Source organism: Neophocaena asiaeorientalis, unplaced genomic scaffold, assembly GCF_003031525.2.
Source record: "Neophocaena asiaeorientalis asiaeorientalis breed wild unplaced genomic scaffold, Neophocaena_asiaeorientalis_V1.1 scaffold45, whole genome shotgun sequence".
NCBI classification, from domain to species: domain Eukaryota; kingdom Metazoa; phylum Chordata; class Mammalia; order Artiodactyla; family Phocoenidae; genus Neophocaena; species Neophocaena asiaeorientalis.
Window position 1 is genome coordinate 10337979 of NW_020174642.1, and position 16914 is coordinate 10354892.

The 16914-nt window shown below is 50.9% G+C and overlaps 1 protein-coding gene across 1 annotated transcript in view; it reads left to right on the forward strand.

Moving 5' to 3' along the window:
- UBASH3A (ubiquitin associated and SH3 domain containing A) overlaps window positions 1–14072 on the forward strand; it is a 39956-nt gene extending 25884 nt beyond the window's left edge. The window contains exons 9-14 of the mRNA XM_024758241.1: window positions 1706–1828; window positions 3141–3233; window positions 7501–7645; window positions 8300–8406; window positions 11614–11723; window positions 13534–14072. Coding sequence (XP_024614009.1) covers window positions 1706–1828; window positions 3141–3233; window positions 7501–7645; window positions 8300–8406; window positions 11614–11723; window positions 13534–13671 — 716 coding nt within the window. The 3' untranslated portion in view covers window positions 13672–14072. The remainder of the gene's footprint in view (window positions 1–1705; window positions 1829–3140; window positions 3234–7500; window positions 7646–8299; window positions 8407–11613; window positions 11724–13533) is intronic.
- Window positions 14073–16914: the final 2842 nt, after the last annotated feature.

Genomic DNA, 16914 nt, shown 5'->3' on the forward strand with positions numbered 1-16914 from the left:
ACCCTACCCCCCAAAAAAAAAAAAAAAAAAAAAAAGAGTGACTGGACTTCATAAAAAGAGGGAAAAGATTTGGTCATCTACGCAAAAGATCAAGTCACCTATAAGAGAAAATATTTTAAAGGCACTGGAAATTCCCAGCTTAGAGGAAGCTGTTGATGGATCTTCTACCAGGTAAGGAAGCCCTGGTAAAGTGCGTTGTGACTGTCTACTTGGTCTGAATGCTGCAAGCTGCAGCGTTTGATCAATTACAGTGACGGGTATTTGGGGACACTGCTGGCCTCCCCTTGCATTCCGGCGTCCCTCCTGGTGTCTGCTCACTTCTGGACGAAGGACCCACACCCTCTATGGCCCCTGACTTCCCAGCGGCGCTGGCCCAGGGCACCCCTATTTGCTCAGACTGTACTCCCGTCAGAACCCAACCACCCCCCGGGTCCTCGGCTTCTTGTGAGCTCTGCCCTCTGCCTCCCTAAGTGATCACAGATAAAGCATCAGTGAGGGCAAAAGACCTCAGTGGAGTAGTTTCACATTTGGGGATGACAGATGCCCTTGAGAATATGACAGAAGTGACGGACCTTCGCTTTGAATGAAAAACAAATACCAGCTTTCCCTGCGGGCACACCTAACACTGGCATTTAATAAAGGTCTGTAAAGCTTACGGTTCAAACAAAGTCTCTGCCAATGGAAATTCCAGGGAAGCAGCTTCCAGAAAAATCTTTCATGGAACCTAAAAAGCACAAGGCATGCAGATAGCCACCACCTGCCTCCACTTGGTGAACTGCTGGAGCAAGTGACAGGCCAGCCGTATGACGTATGGCAGGTCTCAGGAGAGGCATGTTGGCTGCTAGAATCTGTTGTAGCCAGGAGGTTTGGGGGCCGCTTGGGAGGATGAGAGGGCTTGGTGTGGTGTGGCATGGTTATTCATTTATCCGCAGGGATAATTGGATAATCTGAGGATGAGATCAGACCTGACCCTATTGGCCACTACCTCTGAGCCAGGCTCCGGGCTCCAAGCATTATCTCGCTGATTGGTTCAGACAGCTCTGTTGTTTCCCGATTTTTATTGATAAGGGAGATTAGTCAGCTGCCTCTACACACACAGCTAGTAACTGGTGGTGCCAGGATTTGCACCAGATCGTCCAATCTTCGAGCCCAAGGTCAAACTCAAAGTGAACCAAGGTGCTCTGAGCCTCTGAATGGGTTGTGGTGGTGGGGAGTCCCAGTGGAGCCCCCTGATGTCCAGTCCTGCCTCAATCAGCTGACTAATAACACACAATGCAGGACCCTCTCCCACCATCTGTATTCTGTCCCGTAGGCAATGGGACATCTTCAAGCTATGGGGATGGGTTGAGTTTCATCTAATTAATTAATACCAATTTGAGATTCTTATCGAGTTAAGCTAAATCAGTCTCGGTTCTTAATCAGGAAAATTGTATGAATGACTCTTCAGGGGGTGTTTGAGAGGACAAAGAAGGTCTCATGGTTCCTGTGGCTGAAACATACGTTTTCTGTGTTTGAGGGAATAGGTGGTGAGAGTAGGGCTTCCTCCTGGAATCCACATCACAGAGCTTGCTCAAGAAAAAACACAGTCGACCACAATGTAAATAATTACCATGTTTCAAATGTGGGTCTTGATCTTAAGAGTTTAGTGGGACAAATAGGCACTAACTCAGTGGAACTGAGCATCTGGTACGTATTTATGCTTTAGGGAAATACTACCGGCCAGACCTGAACTTCCCTCGCAGTCTGCCCAGACGGAGCCGAGGTATCAAAGACTTTGAAAACGATCCACCTTTATCGTCCTGTGGAATTTTCCAGTCCAGAATGGCAGGTATGTTTGAGGATCATTCTAGTACGAATAGTAACAATAGTTGTAGCAGTGATTATCACTCACGTGTATCGAGTCCTTGCTACGTGCCCTTTGAGGTCACATCTCCCCTTTATATAAGGGCACCAGTCCTCATAAATCGCTCATCTTAACTTGATCACCTCTATAAAGACCCTACATTCAGAGAATGTCACACTGTGAGGCATGGGGTTAGGACTGCAATGTATGAATTTAGGGAACAGAAATCAGCCCATCACAACATCCATGGAAACCTCGCTGGTGTTGGTACTGTGCAGATTTTGTACTGAAGAGATCTCCTTCTCTCCCAAAGACCAGGTCCTCTGATTTTGCAAGAAGAAATGTGATTTACAGGCTTGTCCTTCCATGAGCCCCAGCGGGCTTGAATTTCCATTACTACAGATGACCATGAACTTGAAACAGCACCCACTTGATGCTCACAGTTCTGTGGGTCAGAAACACAAACACAGCATGGCTGGGTTCTCTGTTCAGGGTCTGAACTCTGATATCAAGCTGCTGGCTGGGCTGACTTCCCACCTGGAGCCTCCTGGAAGCAGTTCCACATTCATTGGGCTGGTGGGAGAATTCAGTTCCTTGTGGTTGTAGGACTGAAGTCCTCACTTCCTTGCCTGGTGCCAGCACAGGGCCTGCTGGATTCCTAGAGCCCACCCACCTTCCTCGCAACATGGCCCCCTCCATCTTGGAAGCCAACAATAGAGAATTTATTGCATGTCAAATCCCTCTACCTTTGGTTTTTAAAAAAATTTTATTAAAGTATAGTTGATTTACAATATCATATAAGTTTCAGGTGTACAGCAAAGTGGTTCCGTTTTAGATAGATAGACAGACAGATAGATAGATAAATGTTCTTTATCAGATTCTTTTCCCTTATAGGTTATTACAAAATATTGAGTCTAGTTCCCTGTGCTCTGAAGAAGGACCTTGTTGGTTGTCTGTTTTATACATAGCAGTGTGAATATGTTATCTGACCTCTTTTCTGTGACTGGCTGGAGAAATCTCTGCTTTTAATGGGCTCACCTGAATGGGTCTGGCCCACCTGTGATAACCTCCCTTCTGCCTTATAACATAACCTGGTCACAGGGGTGCTAGCTCGCCGTACGCACAGCTTCCACCCACACACCAGGGGAGTATACAGGGTGTGTATACGGGGTGGCGGTGGGGATTCTTGGGGCCACTTAAGACCCTGCCTGCCACGGGTAGTAAGCCACCTGTTGGAGTTGCCGCCATGGGTAGCTACAGTTATGAAGAGGGCACTTCTCCACCTGCTGTCTTCCAGGGGAAGCTCTGCTGGACAGTGGTATCAGGATCACCTCCGTCTTCACCTCCCCAGCCCTCCGCTGTGTGCAGACAGCCAAACACATCCTGGAAGGTCAGTGAGAACTGTAGCTAGCTTCTCATGTGGCCTTGACCTCATGACTCTTCTCCTGGGGGAGACGACAGTGAGCAAGGTGAGACCAGGGTGGGTGACCACGAATGGCCACACAAAGTCACACGACAGCTGTGAACCAGCCCTCAAGGACTGTTAGGAGACACTGGGCCAGTTAGCATTTCTGGAAGCTCAGGATTGTAATTCGCCTTTGGCCTGCCTCTGCCATGTGTTTTTTTAAAAAGCTGGGGGCGAGAGTGTTCCCAGAGAGCTGAGAACTGCTGTGGTCCCTTCTCAAGTCCAAAATGCAAGACTCCCTGGGCAAAGGAGTCGGCTCCTGGGAGCTGTTCGGCACCATCAAAAGCTGCTGTGTGATCGGAAGCCAGTGGCAGACCCTTCTGAGCGAGCGTCCACCTCCAGGAAGCAGCAACTTCCTGCCAGAGATGGGCAGCCTGCCCTGGAGGTCCTGGTTCCGCCCCTCCCAGTGTGGGGAAGGGGGCACAAGACCTAGGTCGCCACGCGTGCACGGCCGGTCCTCCACAGTGATGGGAATGAGGGCAGAGCGTGTGGACACAGGTGTAGCAGGTGGGCACATGTGGAGGAGGGGGCTTGCCTCTGCTTTCTCAGAGACACAGGAAGTCAGGTCACCAGGCGAGCATGGGAAAGGGGAGCGCTGAATGTGTGACATGCTTATTGGGGGGGGCCAGGACAGGGGTGGGGAAGTGCAAGGCGGACATTGGGCAGCACAAAGGCCACTTGACGTCGTGGGCACAGCCTTACACGGAGACCCATCAGCCGGGCTGGAGCTGCCCCCAGGCGTGCGCCAGGAGGAGCGGAAGGACCTGGGGCTATAACCCCGGACGGGTTTGAGAAGTGAGTGCAATGAAGCCAGAAAGGGTGCGAGGTGCACAGGGAAGGGCCGTGGAGATTGAGTGGAGATTTTAAGCTGTGTAAGGTAGGGAGTTAGGGGCTGGGGGAGGCCAATGATACCAAGAAAAGAGCTCCGTGGAGTGAAATCCCGGGAGGTGGCTGGAGGGTTGGAATCCGACACGAGGGACAGGAGGCTACAGAGAAAGGAAGGCTGGCTGGAGATAGAAAAGGGGATGGCACTGAGCTTAGAGGGGGTTGCAGCTGCTGGGAATGACCGACTAGATCAAGGTCAGGGAGGAAGGACATCAGTGGAGGAAGGGGACAAAGCGGAAAGAGGCTACTGCTGGAGCGGTGTCAGAAAGAGGGCAGCAAGCAGACCTTCACGGGAGGAGCTGTTAAAACGATGGCAGGTCCGCCAGCCCGAGCCCCTCCCCAGTATCCCCTCCACGTCGATCAGAGAAGCTCTGACAAAGTGCCTTCCCGATTCTGCCATGCAGCTGGGAATCCCTCCCAGGGATGGACCTGATCCTGGCACAGGACCCGTGTGGGCCCGTGGCCAATCCAGTCCTTTCCTACCTTCTCATTAACGTGCTGTTTCTTGATCCACCCGCTAAGTTGTGAGGGTAGAAACCCATTTCATCACCGTCCGCTTTCCACACATTTAAAACTCGGAGGTCGTCTCTGTGCATCGTCAGCCCTGCAGACGTCCTCCCTTTGTCATTTCTCATCCGAGCATGACAGGGGATCCTGGACTCCCCTGCACGGTTTCTCGGGTCCCTGAGATGGAGAAACGCCCATGGTTTCCCCCACTGTTGAGATGTGTACGTTCATTGCTTTGCTTCCCTGCAGCTCTGGGCTCTGGACCCATGGAGCCGAGGGCAGGTTAACGCACAATGTCAGCTGCTAAACAAACCCGGGAGGGGCCCAGGACCCCGCCGTGTTTGCTCTGTTTCCATTTGATAACTCTTAATAAGTAGGACAGAAGAAAGCAAGATAGATATGAAGTCATTCTATCCCCGGATAGCTTAGGATCAATATATGTGTAATTAACCCAACAGCTACAGTGATCAGATGTGAAGAAAGTAAGAAACACGCACAGATACAGGATAAAAGGTGACGGGCTCATCCCTGATTCTCCTATGCCCCCCACCCGCCTTTAAACCCGCCATTTAATGGAGCTTATTTTGTTTTAACCCATCCGAGAGGCTGATACTTTTCCACTAACCTAAAAAAACACTTGAATTTCCATCTAAGGCTGGCAGCCCACAGGCGAGCGGGGGTGATACCTGCAGATAGCCTGTGTCCAGCCAGGCCAGCACGCGGATGTCTCTGACGGTGACTACTTCCTCCGAGTCGCCAGGCCCTTTCCTAATGATGCTCTCAGGCTCCCTTTCCCCATCCAGCCTCCCAGCCATGGTCACAACGTATGAAAAAAAAGATAAAGGGATATTCTTTAGGCCTTAAACGAATATAACTGAGAGCTTCAAAAACATTTTTCGTAACTTTATCCCCTTTCGGTTATCATTCATGTTTCTTCATTATGAATGTATCTGTTCCAATTTCTCTGACTTCTATTATGTGGATCTCTTGCATTTAAAATAAAAGCTCCCCAAAATATTTTCTGACCATGATCATGTCAATGTCTTTAACATGACCTCTCATTGACTTTTACTCTATATGCAGATGAGGAGAGCACGACAAAGTCAGTTTAAAGAGCATAAATCCATAAATCCTGTGTTAATCCAGAAAGCAGGATGCCCGGCCTTCTTCATATGTCCTCGAACACGACCATCCTGTCCCCCAGAATGCTAAGCTTTATCTCACCACCATGTCAGTGAATGTGTCCAGACGGACCATTTCCCAAAGTGTGACCCACAGAACAGGAAGAGTGCCCAACGCCATTTGGGACACTCTCTAGACTCTTTTTTTTTTTTAATTTTGTAGGGTATTATTTTTGTTTTCAATTTATTTTTTATTGAAGAATAGTTGAATTACAATGTTGTGTTAATTTCTGCTGTACAGCAAAATGACTCAGTTATATGCATATATATTCTTTTTCATACTCTTTTCCATTATGGTTTATCACAGGATATTGAATGTAGTTCCCTGCACTCTACAGTAGGACCTTGTTGTTTATCCAGCCTATATATAATAGTTTGCATCTGCTAATCTCAAACTCCCAATCCATCCCTCTCCAAACTCTTTCTTCGTGTCACCTATTCCCGGTGGACACGAGCTCCTCACAGGCTGCGGGAGAGCCTAGGAGCCCCATCAACCAGCCTTAACTCTCTTTTCTAAATGTGCTTTGCAAAGAAACCCATTTCATGGGCCTGAAATACAATTGGGGAATGGATTTTATTGCCAGCATTTCCGTTTAATGTCATTTTCTCCATTTCGAATAAAAACATTAAGGTCTTGTTTTTCCCCCACTCAAAAAGAGGTGACTTTAGTTTATAGGTCTCTTACTGAAGGTATAAAAAAAAATGTCAGCTTATGGAATGTGCTTTTCTGTAGCGAACATATGTACTATTTTTGGCAAAACAGATGAAGTATACTTAGATGCAAATATGATTATATGAAGTTTTATCCAAAACAACTTCACCAGTTAGATTTTACTGAATTCATGACTTCCATTTCCAGTTTTTTTAAATTTACAATAGCAAGTGGAGGTTTTTTCTCATTAAAAAAAAAAAAAATTCGGGCTTCCCTGGTGGCGCAGTGGTTGAGTGTCCGCCTGCCGACGCAGGGGACACAGGTTCGTGCCCCCGTCCGGGAAGATCCCACATGCTGCGGAGCGGCTAGGCCCGTGAGCCATGGCCGCTGAGCCTGTGCGTCCGGAGCCTGTGCTCCGTAACGGGAGAGGCCACAGCAGTGAGAGGCCCGCGTACTGCAAAAAAAAAAAAAAAAAATCCTAGGGAAGGGCCAGTTGTGAGATAGAATGTTCCAGAAGGTGACTCCCATCCACCCTCCGCTTCAGCTCAGTCCAGGGTCAGTGTTTACCAGGATGGCGCTTCCGTGTGACTAACAAGCTCCACGATTGCCCTCGTCTGTTCCTCAGATCACTGGACCAGCCAAGTCCTCATAGGTGCAGGTTCCTTCTTGACCCAAGGAGGAGCGCGGGTGCCACGTGCTATGGGGCTGCATCGGGGGACCAGGATGAGCTCCAGGGAGGCTGCTGCCAGTGGCACCTCCCAGATCCCAAGAGACTCTGGCCCTTCCTGATGAACAGAGGGTCATCACTCCTCTCATACCCTCCAACTGCCTGGTGGCTTTTGTCTGAGAAATAGTGTAAAGTCAGATTTTTTTCCAAAGGTTTGATTTAGACCTAGGCAGAGACTTCTTTACAGAAAGCCAAAATAGACGCCGAAGATGATAAGCACTTGTATTCTGTTAAATCCAGAGCTCAAACTGGAGAAGAAAATTAAGATAAGAGTGGAGCCCGGAATCTTTGAATGGACCAAATGGGAGGCTGGCAAAACTACCCCAACCCTCATGACCCTGGAAGAGCTGAAAGGGGCGAACTTCAACGTCAGCATGGATTATAGGTGAGCCGCCTCGCATCGTCTGCTGCTGGGGTTTTCTCGTTCTTGTTAAAGAAAAATTACCCACGACACTTGGTAAAGATACCAAGGAAGGCTTTATTCAAGAAGGACCACTGCAGTGGGGGGTTGCAGAACGGGAGGAAGATCAGATTCTCCTCCGAATATAAGGCCAAGTGGGGATTCTTCCTCCCAGGAGCAGGGTGGGGTGATGGGAGATTCTTAAGAGAACAGGGTGATTCTTGCTAAACGGAACCTAAAAGGATCCTTGCTGTGGGCAGGCCAGGGGATCGGACACCTCCTGGGGTTGGAGGGGAAGCCGAGTTTGCTCGGATATCCAGAGTGGTCAGATACGGGGGTGGGCGATTCTGGCTAAACTGAGTCCACAAGGTTGGATGTGAAGCCCACAGGTCGGGCCCGTTGAGAAGAGGGTCAGTCAGTCTGGCTAGAGTTCGTCAGCCAGAGAACCTGCATCTCCCTCTGCCCGTGGCTGGCTGCGCCATCACAAGCCTCTGTGCCTGGTGCTCAGTGAGAAAGCACGCTGGAGGCCCAACGCCAGCTCTTTGCTGGTTTTGAGCACAAATCTGGAGGCTTGCTGCTGACCGCGAGCCCTGGCTAGAGGCGAGCCGTCTCCTTCCTTCTCCCCTCCCCCTCCTCCAGGCCCGCCTTCCCCCTGCCCTCCCTCCTGCCCGCCGAGCGCTACGAGGATTACTTACACAGGTGTGCGGTGAGCATGGAACAGATGGTCAGCACCCGCCCGCAGGATGGTAAGTGCCCCCATTGTCCTCGGGTACCAGCCGCCCTGGGGGTTGGGTTCTCACCTCCGGGATGGAAATGATTGATTTTTGAACCTAGGGATGCCCCAGCCTCCCCTGCCCCATTTCCCTGCCACTGGAGTGCTACATCGCTGCCTCTGCACAGACACGTGCCCCCCGACCCAGGCCCTGGGACCCCTGATTTCGAAACCAAGAGCTGACGGGATCCAGGACAGAAGGGTCAACACAGACCGGCCACGCCCACTTCCTAGGAAACAAAGAAACTAAGGAGCAAACAGCCAAATGTTGGGTCATGTTTAAATGACAGTTCAGACGAAGCATCTGTTTAAGTTGATGGTTGAGTCCACTAAAGAAATTTGAACATGGAATTTAAATCTGGAATCTGAATATGGAAGTATTTAAGAAATATTAATGCTAATTTTGCGAGGTGTGAAAATAGCATGGTTGTTGTGTAAGAATGAAAAGTCCTCATTTGGAGATGCGAACGGAGGTATATCCTGTGAAATGGCGTGATGTTTGGGATATGCTTTAAAACGCTTCACTAAGTGTCCATCAACCAATAAATGGATTAAGAAGATGTGGTGCATATACACAATGGAATATTACTCAGCCATAAAAAAGGATGAAATTTTGACATTTGCAGCAACATGGATGGACTTGAAGGGCGTTACACCAAGTGAAATCAGTCAGACAGAGAAAGACAAACACTTATATGTGGAATCTAAAAAATACAACAAACTAGTGAATATAACAAAAAAGAGGCAGACTCACAGGTATTGAAAACAAACGAGGAGTACCAGTGGGGAGAGGAAACGGGGACAGGCAAGATAGGGGCAGGGGATTAAGAGGTACAAGCTATTAGGTATAAAATAAGCTACAAGGATATATTGTACAACATAGGGAACATAGCCAATATTTTATAGCAACTAAATGGCGTATAGCCTTTAAAAATTGTGAATCAGGGGCTTCCCCGGTGGCGCAGTGGTTGAGAGTCCGCCTGCCGATGCAGGGGACGCGGGTTCGTGCCCCGGTCCGGGAAGATCCCACATGCCGCGGAGCGGCTGGGCCCGTGAGCCATGGCCGCTGAGCCTGCGCGTCCAGAGCCAGAGGCCACAACAGTGAGAGGCCCGCGTGCCACAAAAAATAAAAAAAGTTGTGAATCTCTATATTGTACACCTTATATAATATTGTAACTTACACAGTGTAATATTGTACGTAAGCTATTCTTCAGTAAAAATAAAATAAAAATACTTCACAGAAAAGGGCGTGGGGTAGCAGACAGATGATACAAGATGGGCAAAATGTCAACAACCGTTAGAGCTCCCTGATGGGAGCACGGGGATTCATCAGACCCGCTTTTGGGGTATATATGAAAATGTCCATAGTAAAGCTCGAAAAACGAATCCTATAAGATTTAAGTTAGCAAGTACGTATTGGACATCAGCAATGTGTCAGGTACCAAATGAAGCATCGTGGGAAAAATCTAAGCAAAGAAGACACACGTTCTGCCCTCAAGGGTATGAATATTGTTGGAGGAAAAGGCGCAAACGTCTGGAGTATTAGGAATATTAAATAACATGAAAAAGAGCTCAGAAGGAGTCGATAAGGGACCACCCGCCCCGCTTGCCCCACCATCGTTCTTTCCATCCCTCGTCCAAAGGAGCTCAGGGGACCAAAGACTCTGATGACCAGGACCTCGGGGACAGCTGAGCCCCTGCCCTCCCGCCAGAGTCCCCAGTGCACCGTGGGGCACAGGCTCTGAGACCTCAACCCTGCGGTGTCCAGCGCCACACGCACACCCGGCCGCGAGACGGGTCCGTGTGACCTGTTTTGACTGATGGGCACCCTGGGGAAGGTGCTTTTGGAAACCACACCTTAGTGGCCTCTGATTCATTATCAGTCTCACGTTGCTCACAATTATTGCTACAGGCCATCAGAGGACAGAATGAAATGAGGGCCTTTCCTGCACCCAGGCCCCTCCCTGGCCCACCTGTCTCCACCTGACCCAGGCTGAAATTCAGTGTCCACGGATGACCTTCCTTCCAAGCATCTCCCTAGGGTCCTGAGGGCTTCTGGAAGAGGATGCAGAACCATTGCTTCATTACCTCTGGGGTCTACTGACCCCTGCCAGTGACACAGGTGGCCGCTGCCTGCTGCAGGGATACGGACCCATCCACCCATGGCTGTGGCAACTGGCTGAGGCACCCAGGATGCAGCACCTGAGCGGTGGAGTGAGTAGGGTTTGGAAGGCAAAGGCAGGGCCAGGAGGAGGCAGAGACGTGTGGATCCAGCGGACAGAGCAATGGAAAGTCCAGTGGGGCTGGAGGGTTTCACCTGCAAATCCTGCGGCACTGGTGGCCCTTCACAGGCTTTACCTGTTAGGTCCTCACCCTCCCGTGCGGTCTGAGATATCACCTCCACTGACACCATGTGACTTGGAAGCTCAGAGTGTCTAGGAGGCCGCCGTGTCCAGGTGGCCCAGCTGGAGAGCACAGGCCAGGGGTCAAACCTGCATGTCCGGCAACCTCACCATAACCTCGGAGGCCGAAGAAATGAGTGCGAAATTACTCAGAAATAACACAGGAGAAGCAGGTGGGGGCTTGGCTCTGGGGGTCACACCGGAGAATTTATAGCCACATTAGGGGTAAATGAATAGATCGCTCTGTGACTCTCAGCTTTCCAGGGAAGCTCGGGTTCTGATTCCGTCCTCAGGTGGCGGGCTGGGTCCGGCCTTGGGGCCTCCCTGGCTCACCCGCAGGTCTAACTCCCAGCCTTGCCCGCGCCCATCACCTTTAGGAGACTCACTCGGCCCTGGACTCTGGAGGTCTTTCTGTAAAGAGAGAGTCATCCGTGGCCCCTTTGGCACTGAGCAGCTGATCTTTCGCAAGCTCACAGACAAGGCCTGGACGAGGCCGCTCAGCGCACGGCACCAGCCCATCCCTGAGGCTTGCGGGCGGGTGCAGCCACCCGAGCCCCACACAGGATGCGACGGGCTCAGAAGAACTTCTACACAAACGAGAGGCCGACTGCCAGTGTTAATGAGCTCTTACCAACCACACCTCCCTCCTACCCGGGGTCCCTCAAGGCCTCGGGGCACCACGAGCTTGTTCCGCCCGACAGCTTTGCCTCCCCCACCCCCGTCTAATAAGACGCGTTCTCTGTGCCTGCTCTGACCTCGGGGTGTCCTTTCTCCCACAGTGGGCGTCATCCTGGTCGTGGGCCATGGCTCGGCGCTGGACTCCTGCACGCGCCCACTCCTTGGGCTGCCGCCCCGGGACTGCACAGTGCTCACCCAGCTAGTGAGGAAGGTACGCGCCCCCTCGTTCGTGTTTCTGCCGCCGAAACAGGCAGCCCGATGATGCGGCGTCACCACACGCCCCTCTCAGGACGAAGACAAGCGTCCTGACAACCCAGGGCAGCAGGGACCCACCTGTCACCTGAGAACGTGCCCGCCTGCTCTGACGCAAAGGGCAGCCTTGGGCAGGGAGCTGACGGGGAGGTTTGTCATCTTCATCATTATGGCAACTGTGGCCATTTGCTACCCACATAATATAAAAAACAAGACAGAGAACTTTTATTATCAGGTCACGTGATAATTCCTGTCACTCCAGTAGCTGAGCACTTGGTCCAGTGGGGGGTGAGACATTTGGATAAGAAGAGAAAGGGTGGTTGCTGGGCTCACTTGCTCTGGGGACTGGGGGCCTGACGGCCAGAAGGGAGCCCCTCCCTCTTGCCTTTGGAGTCATCCAGCCTCGGAACACACGAGCTGGTCAAAGCTGCTGGGGTGCCTGGTGCCGGGCCCACATACTGAAAAAGCAAGCAGGTGACGGATGTGTAGAGAAGGATAACGGGTACTTTGGACCAAACTGTGGAGCGTCACCCCGCAAAGCAGAGGTGGCTTTTATCCACATGACGAGGTGAATGGAGGCGGGAAACTCAGGACTCAGACCCCGCCCCCATCCCCGCCCCCTAAATCTACTCAGGGCCTTGCTCCTGCTGACATCACCACGTCTCCCGTCCCCGCGTACTCCGACGTGGCCGCTCCTGTTCTTGCAGCCCTTCCCACCCCGGGGCCCCCTGGGGGTCCTCGTCATCCATGCAGACAGCAGTGCTGCACACGCCAGACGCTGACTGAGACTGCATGGCAATTGCATGTTGACACGGTTCCAAAATCCCATTAGTCTTTGTGGCCAAATTCCCACCCACTCCCCTGACCCTTGGCCTCCCCTCTCAAGATGCCAGCCTTGAACTTCCACACTCCCGCCACTTTCTTACATTGAGGATTTAGAGTCCACCCCACCCCATCCCCAAGTTAGCTGGACTTGCCAGTTAATATCAGAAATTCATCAAGGGCTTTACCAACCAACTATGGGCCTTAAAGTCAGGGGCAGCTGAAAACGGACATTCAGGAGCCCACCCCCATCACACTCATCCCCGAACCCTCCCCCCAGGCTCTACACACAGAAGGAGAGAGGGTCCCTGAGTCAACGCCAGCCCCCACTTGCATCCTGACCCCCCAGGTTGGAATTTTTGCACATTTCTTCTAAGCAAGGAATTTCCGGACATTGAAAAGAGAGGGGGAAAAAAGGAAAGCAGAACATATAAACAAACAAAGCCTTAAAAACAAAGATCTGCTCCAAACCATTTATTTTACAGGGAATTGAGGTCTAAAGTTTCGCTTTTGTCCTTTAATCTTGGGTTTGAAAACACAATGCCTGTATCGATTTGTGACGCTGAATTCGAGAATGGAAGCCACTCTTGAAGCAGTAGCTAGACAGAAGGGGTTCTCAGCCTCAACATTGTTGACATTTGGGCGGGACGATGCTGTGCTGTGGGGACTGTCCTGTGCATTGTGGGAGGTTTAGCAGCATCCCTGGCCTCTACTCCTGAGATGCCGTAGCACCCCCAGCTGTGACCAAGAGAAAGGTCTGCAGACATTTCCCACTGCCCGTGGGAGGGCGGGGAGGCCCCGCTGAGGGCTGCTGTGCTGGATGTTAGTGCTGCGTTCAAGGCATCGTGGGGACGTCACGCCAGCCTCCAAGGCTGTTGGCTTTGGAACAAGTCTGAAATCCATGGACCTGGTATAAAATAATAATAAGTGATTTAACTCTGTTCTAGATCCCTTCTCTGGGTATGTGCTTCTTAGAAGAAAACAAAGAAGAAGGAAAATGGGAGCTGGTGAACCCTCCCGTGAAGACGCTGACTCATGGCTCAAACTCAGCGTTTAACTGGAGTAACTGGATCCCGGGCAACTAAGAGCCGCCTCTATGTTTGCATAATTCACAATGATGAAGAGGGAAAACGCTTCGCAGTGGCTGTAAGATACTGTTATTTCGAAGAGGTCATAGTCTCCCCTAATGTGACTTGTAGAAGCACAAAAGGCACTTTTAGATACCAGAGTGTTTGCCCTCTGCGGACCGTCATCCTGTGAGCTTAGCTGTGAGGATGCCACAGTGTACCATGTGCATTGGCCATGCGGCTTGGAGGGGAATGAGGAACCATGACACTGACCCCACAGAAAATTCTACTTTACTTTATATGTTTTTATTCATCAAGTTCCCAATCGTTTTTTTCTTTTTCTGTTTCAATCACTCTTTGGCTATGTCCACACAGGCCAAAAGAGGTGGAATATTGAATAAAATATTGCAAGAAAACCACCTACCAGATCAAAACCGGGAAACAGGCCTGGTGACCACAGACCAGGTATTAGCTTCCTGTTGCTGCTGTAACAAGTAACTGCACAGTACTGATTAGAGACACAACTTTTTAAACACCCACGTGTTTACTGTTACAGTCCTGCAGGTCAGCAGTTCTGAAATAGGCCAGCGGGTTCCTTTCCTTCCGCGACGCTGGGGAGAGTCTGCTTCCCTGCTTCTCCAGGCTTTAGCAGCTCCTGCATTCCTTGGTTCACAGCACCTTCCTCTGTCTTCAAAGGCAGCAGTGGTGCCCCTTCAGATCTCCCTGTTCCTCTACTTACAGTCACATTGCCTTCTGCTTCTGACCTTCCTGTCTCCCTTTTGTAAATTCCCCTGGGATTACATTGAACCCACCCAATAATCCCAATAATTTGGGACTATCTCCCCATCTCAAGACCCATAACTTAATCCCACCTGCAAAGTCCCCTTTGCCGTGTGATGTAACATAGTCACAGGTCCAGGGATTAGGATGTGCACAGCTCTGCGGCCGCTCAGTCTTCAGCCCACCCCACCCCCAGTCCTTCTAAGCACTTCCAGCTGCTTATACAGAGGCCAGGGTGTAAGGATTTGTGACATCCCCCCCTTGGTGCAGGTCTTATTCAGCTTCTCTTTTTCTCCCTTTGATCAAGCGGAGGGGGGGAGGGGAGCTTTGCAAATGGAGGCAGTGGGTCCTGCCCTGACTAACAGGAAGGAAAAACCAGAGAGCCCCCAAGCCCACCAGGCACAGTGAGGTATCCAGAGATGGTGTATCCAACGGTGCTCTGACTTTGAAGAAGCTGGTCCGGGCAGTCAAGTGGGGGGCGCCCAGCGATGTCCTCTCACCCCAACCGTGCTGAAGAAACAGAAAAAGTTCTCCAAGTGCTCAGAGGGAGGGCACAGTCGTGGTTGGATGTGCTACACCACCACCTCGCAATCCCTCTGCACTCTCTCCTGGGTATCCCAGTGCCACACAGACCTTCCTAATCACGATGATGATAAAAACTTCACAAATCAAGCAAATGGGGTTTACATAGTGGTCACTGCTCTGGGGTGGTCCACAAGATGTCCAGGTTCACCCTCTCGGGGGAGGCTTCTGGGTCTCACGCCCCTGGGTGATGAAGGAGGCAGACAACGACCTCGTCTTCACTGGGCTGTTGATGGGGGTTTACACGGGACGACGAGATGGGTTTGAATCTTAGAGCTTGAAGTCAAGTGTGCAAGAAACACTGATTTCTTTGTATTCTCTAATTCTTCTGACTAGCCCCCCACTTCTGCTGCAAAGATAGAAAAGCCCACTTCTGTCATTCTCGGCTTCCAGAATGACCCTCACTGTGTGGGGCGTCCTTGGGCACAGAGCTGTCCTGTTGAGGGGCAAGGATGGAGGTGCCTTTGGAAGCTTTTCATTATTTGGTGTAAGTTTTCAACTCTATGAACTAATAAGGAACCAAAAAAGAAGGAAAGAGGGCTTCCCTGGTGGCGCAGTGGTTGAGAGTCCACCTGCCGATGCAGGGAAGGTGCCCCGGTCCGGGAAGACCCCACATGCCGCGGAGTGGCAGGGCCCGTGAGCCATGGCCGCTGAGCCTGCGCGTCCGGAGCCTGTGCTCCGCAACGGGAGAGGCCACAACAGTGAGAGGCCCGCGTACCGCAAAAAAAAAAAAGAAGGAAAGAAACATTTCTGAGCCCTCTCCTCTTTCCTCTTTCCTTTGGCCCTGCTGGTCCTCAGGTGTTTACAAGCCTAGTCTGAGCCCTGCTGACGTCATCTGGAAATAGATGTCCTGTGCCCACTGGCGCCCACCTCCGATCCCGCCCACATTATCTCTTTGATTTCCTCACCTATGAGCTCGAAAACGCAAACCTGGAAAGGGGCCCTCCACCGTGTTTTGCTTGCTGCCCCCCCGCGGTGGAGGTTAACGTTGTTTAATAACTTTGCTGCACAGTGACTGGGGCTTCTCCTGGCCAGTACTTGGCTCCTTTGGAAGATGAGAGGAGGCTGAAAGGGGGGGGAGGAGCTGGCCTTGGGCTGGGCTGCAAAGGAATTGAGGGGCCTGAGCTCATGCCTGTGACAGAGAAGCCCTCAGCCACAGGTCTGGGGCCACCCATCCCTGCAAACGCTGCTAAGTTTCTCTAAGAAAGAGCCGTCATAATTTTCCACTGAAGTAAGTCTTATTTTAGCACCAAATTTGAGATGCTTTAGGTATGAGTCATGTTGGTGAATTTTATGCGTTGAATCATGTCCCCCTAAATTTTATAAGCTGAAGTCCTAACCCACAGCACTTCGGAATGTGACTTCTATTGGAGATGGGTCTTTAAAGAGGGGATAAAACTACAATGAGCTCATTGGGGTGGGGCCCTAATCCAAGATGACTGGAGTCCTTATAAGAAGAGGAGATTAGGACACAGACATACAGAGGGAAAATCACGTGAGGACACGGGGAGAAGAAGGCCATCTACATGCCCAGGAGAGAGGCCTCAGAGGGACCAGCCCTGCCCACACCTCAGTCTTGAACTTCAAACCTCCAGAGTATAAGACTAAAATAAACAACGTTTTTTTGAGCCACCCAGTCTGTGGCACTTTGTCAAGGCAGCCCCAAGACTCTGTTACAGAGCATAAAGAACATTGATACAAACACCAAACATGGATACTTCTGAAGGGCTGGTTACTGGCCAGGGCACGCAGCTCAGCGCAAGGCCCATAATAAATGTCACCATCAACCGAGCCTGTTTAAAGCGTCCAGATCCATACACGACCCCTCCTGACTTTTTCTGTACTTATTTTCAGTTAACATAAAAATCTAACTCCCTGTGGGCAGGTCTTGTGAGGAGT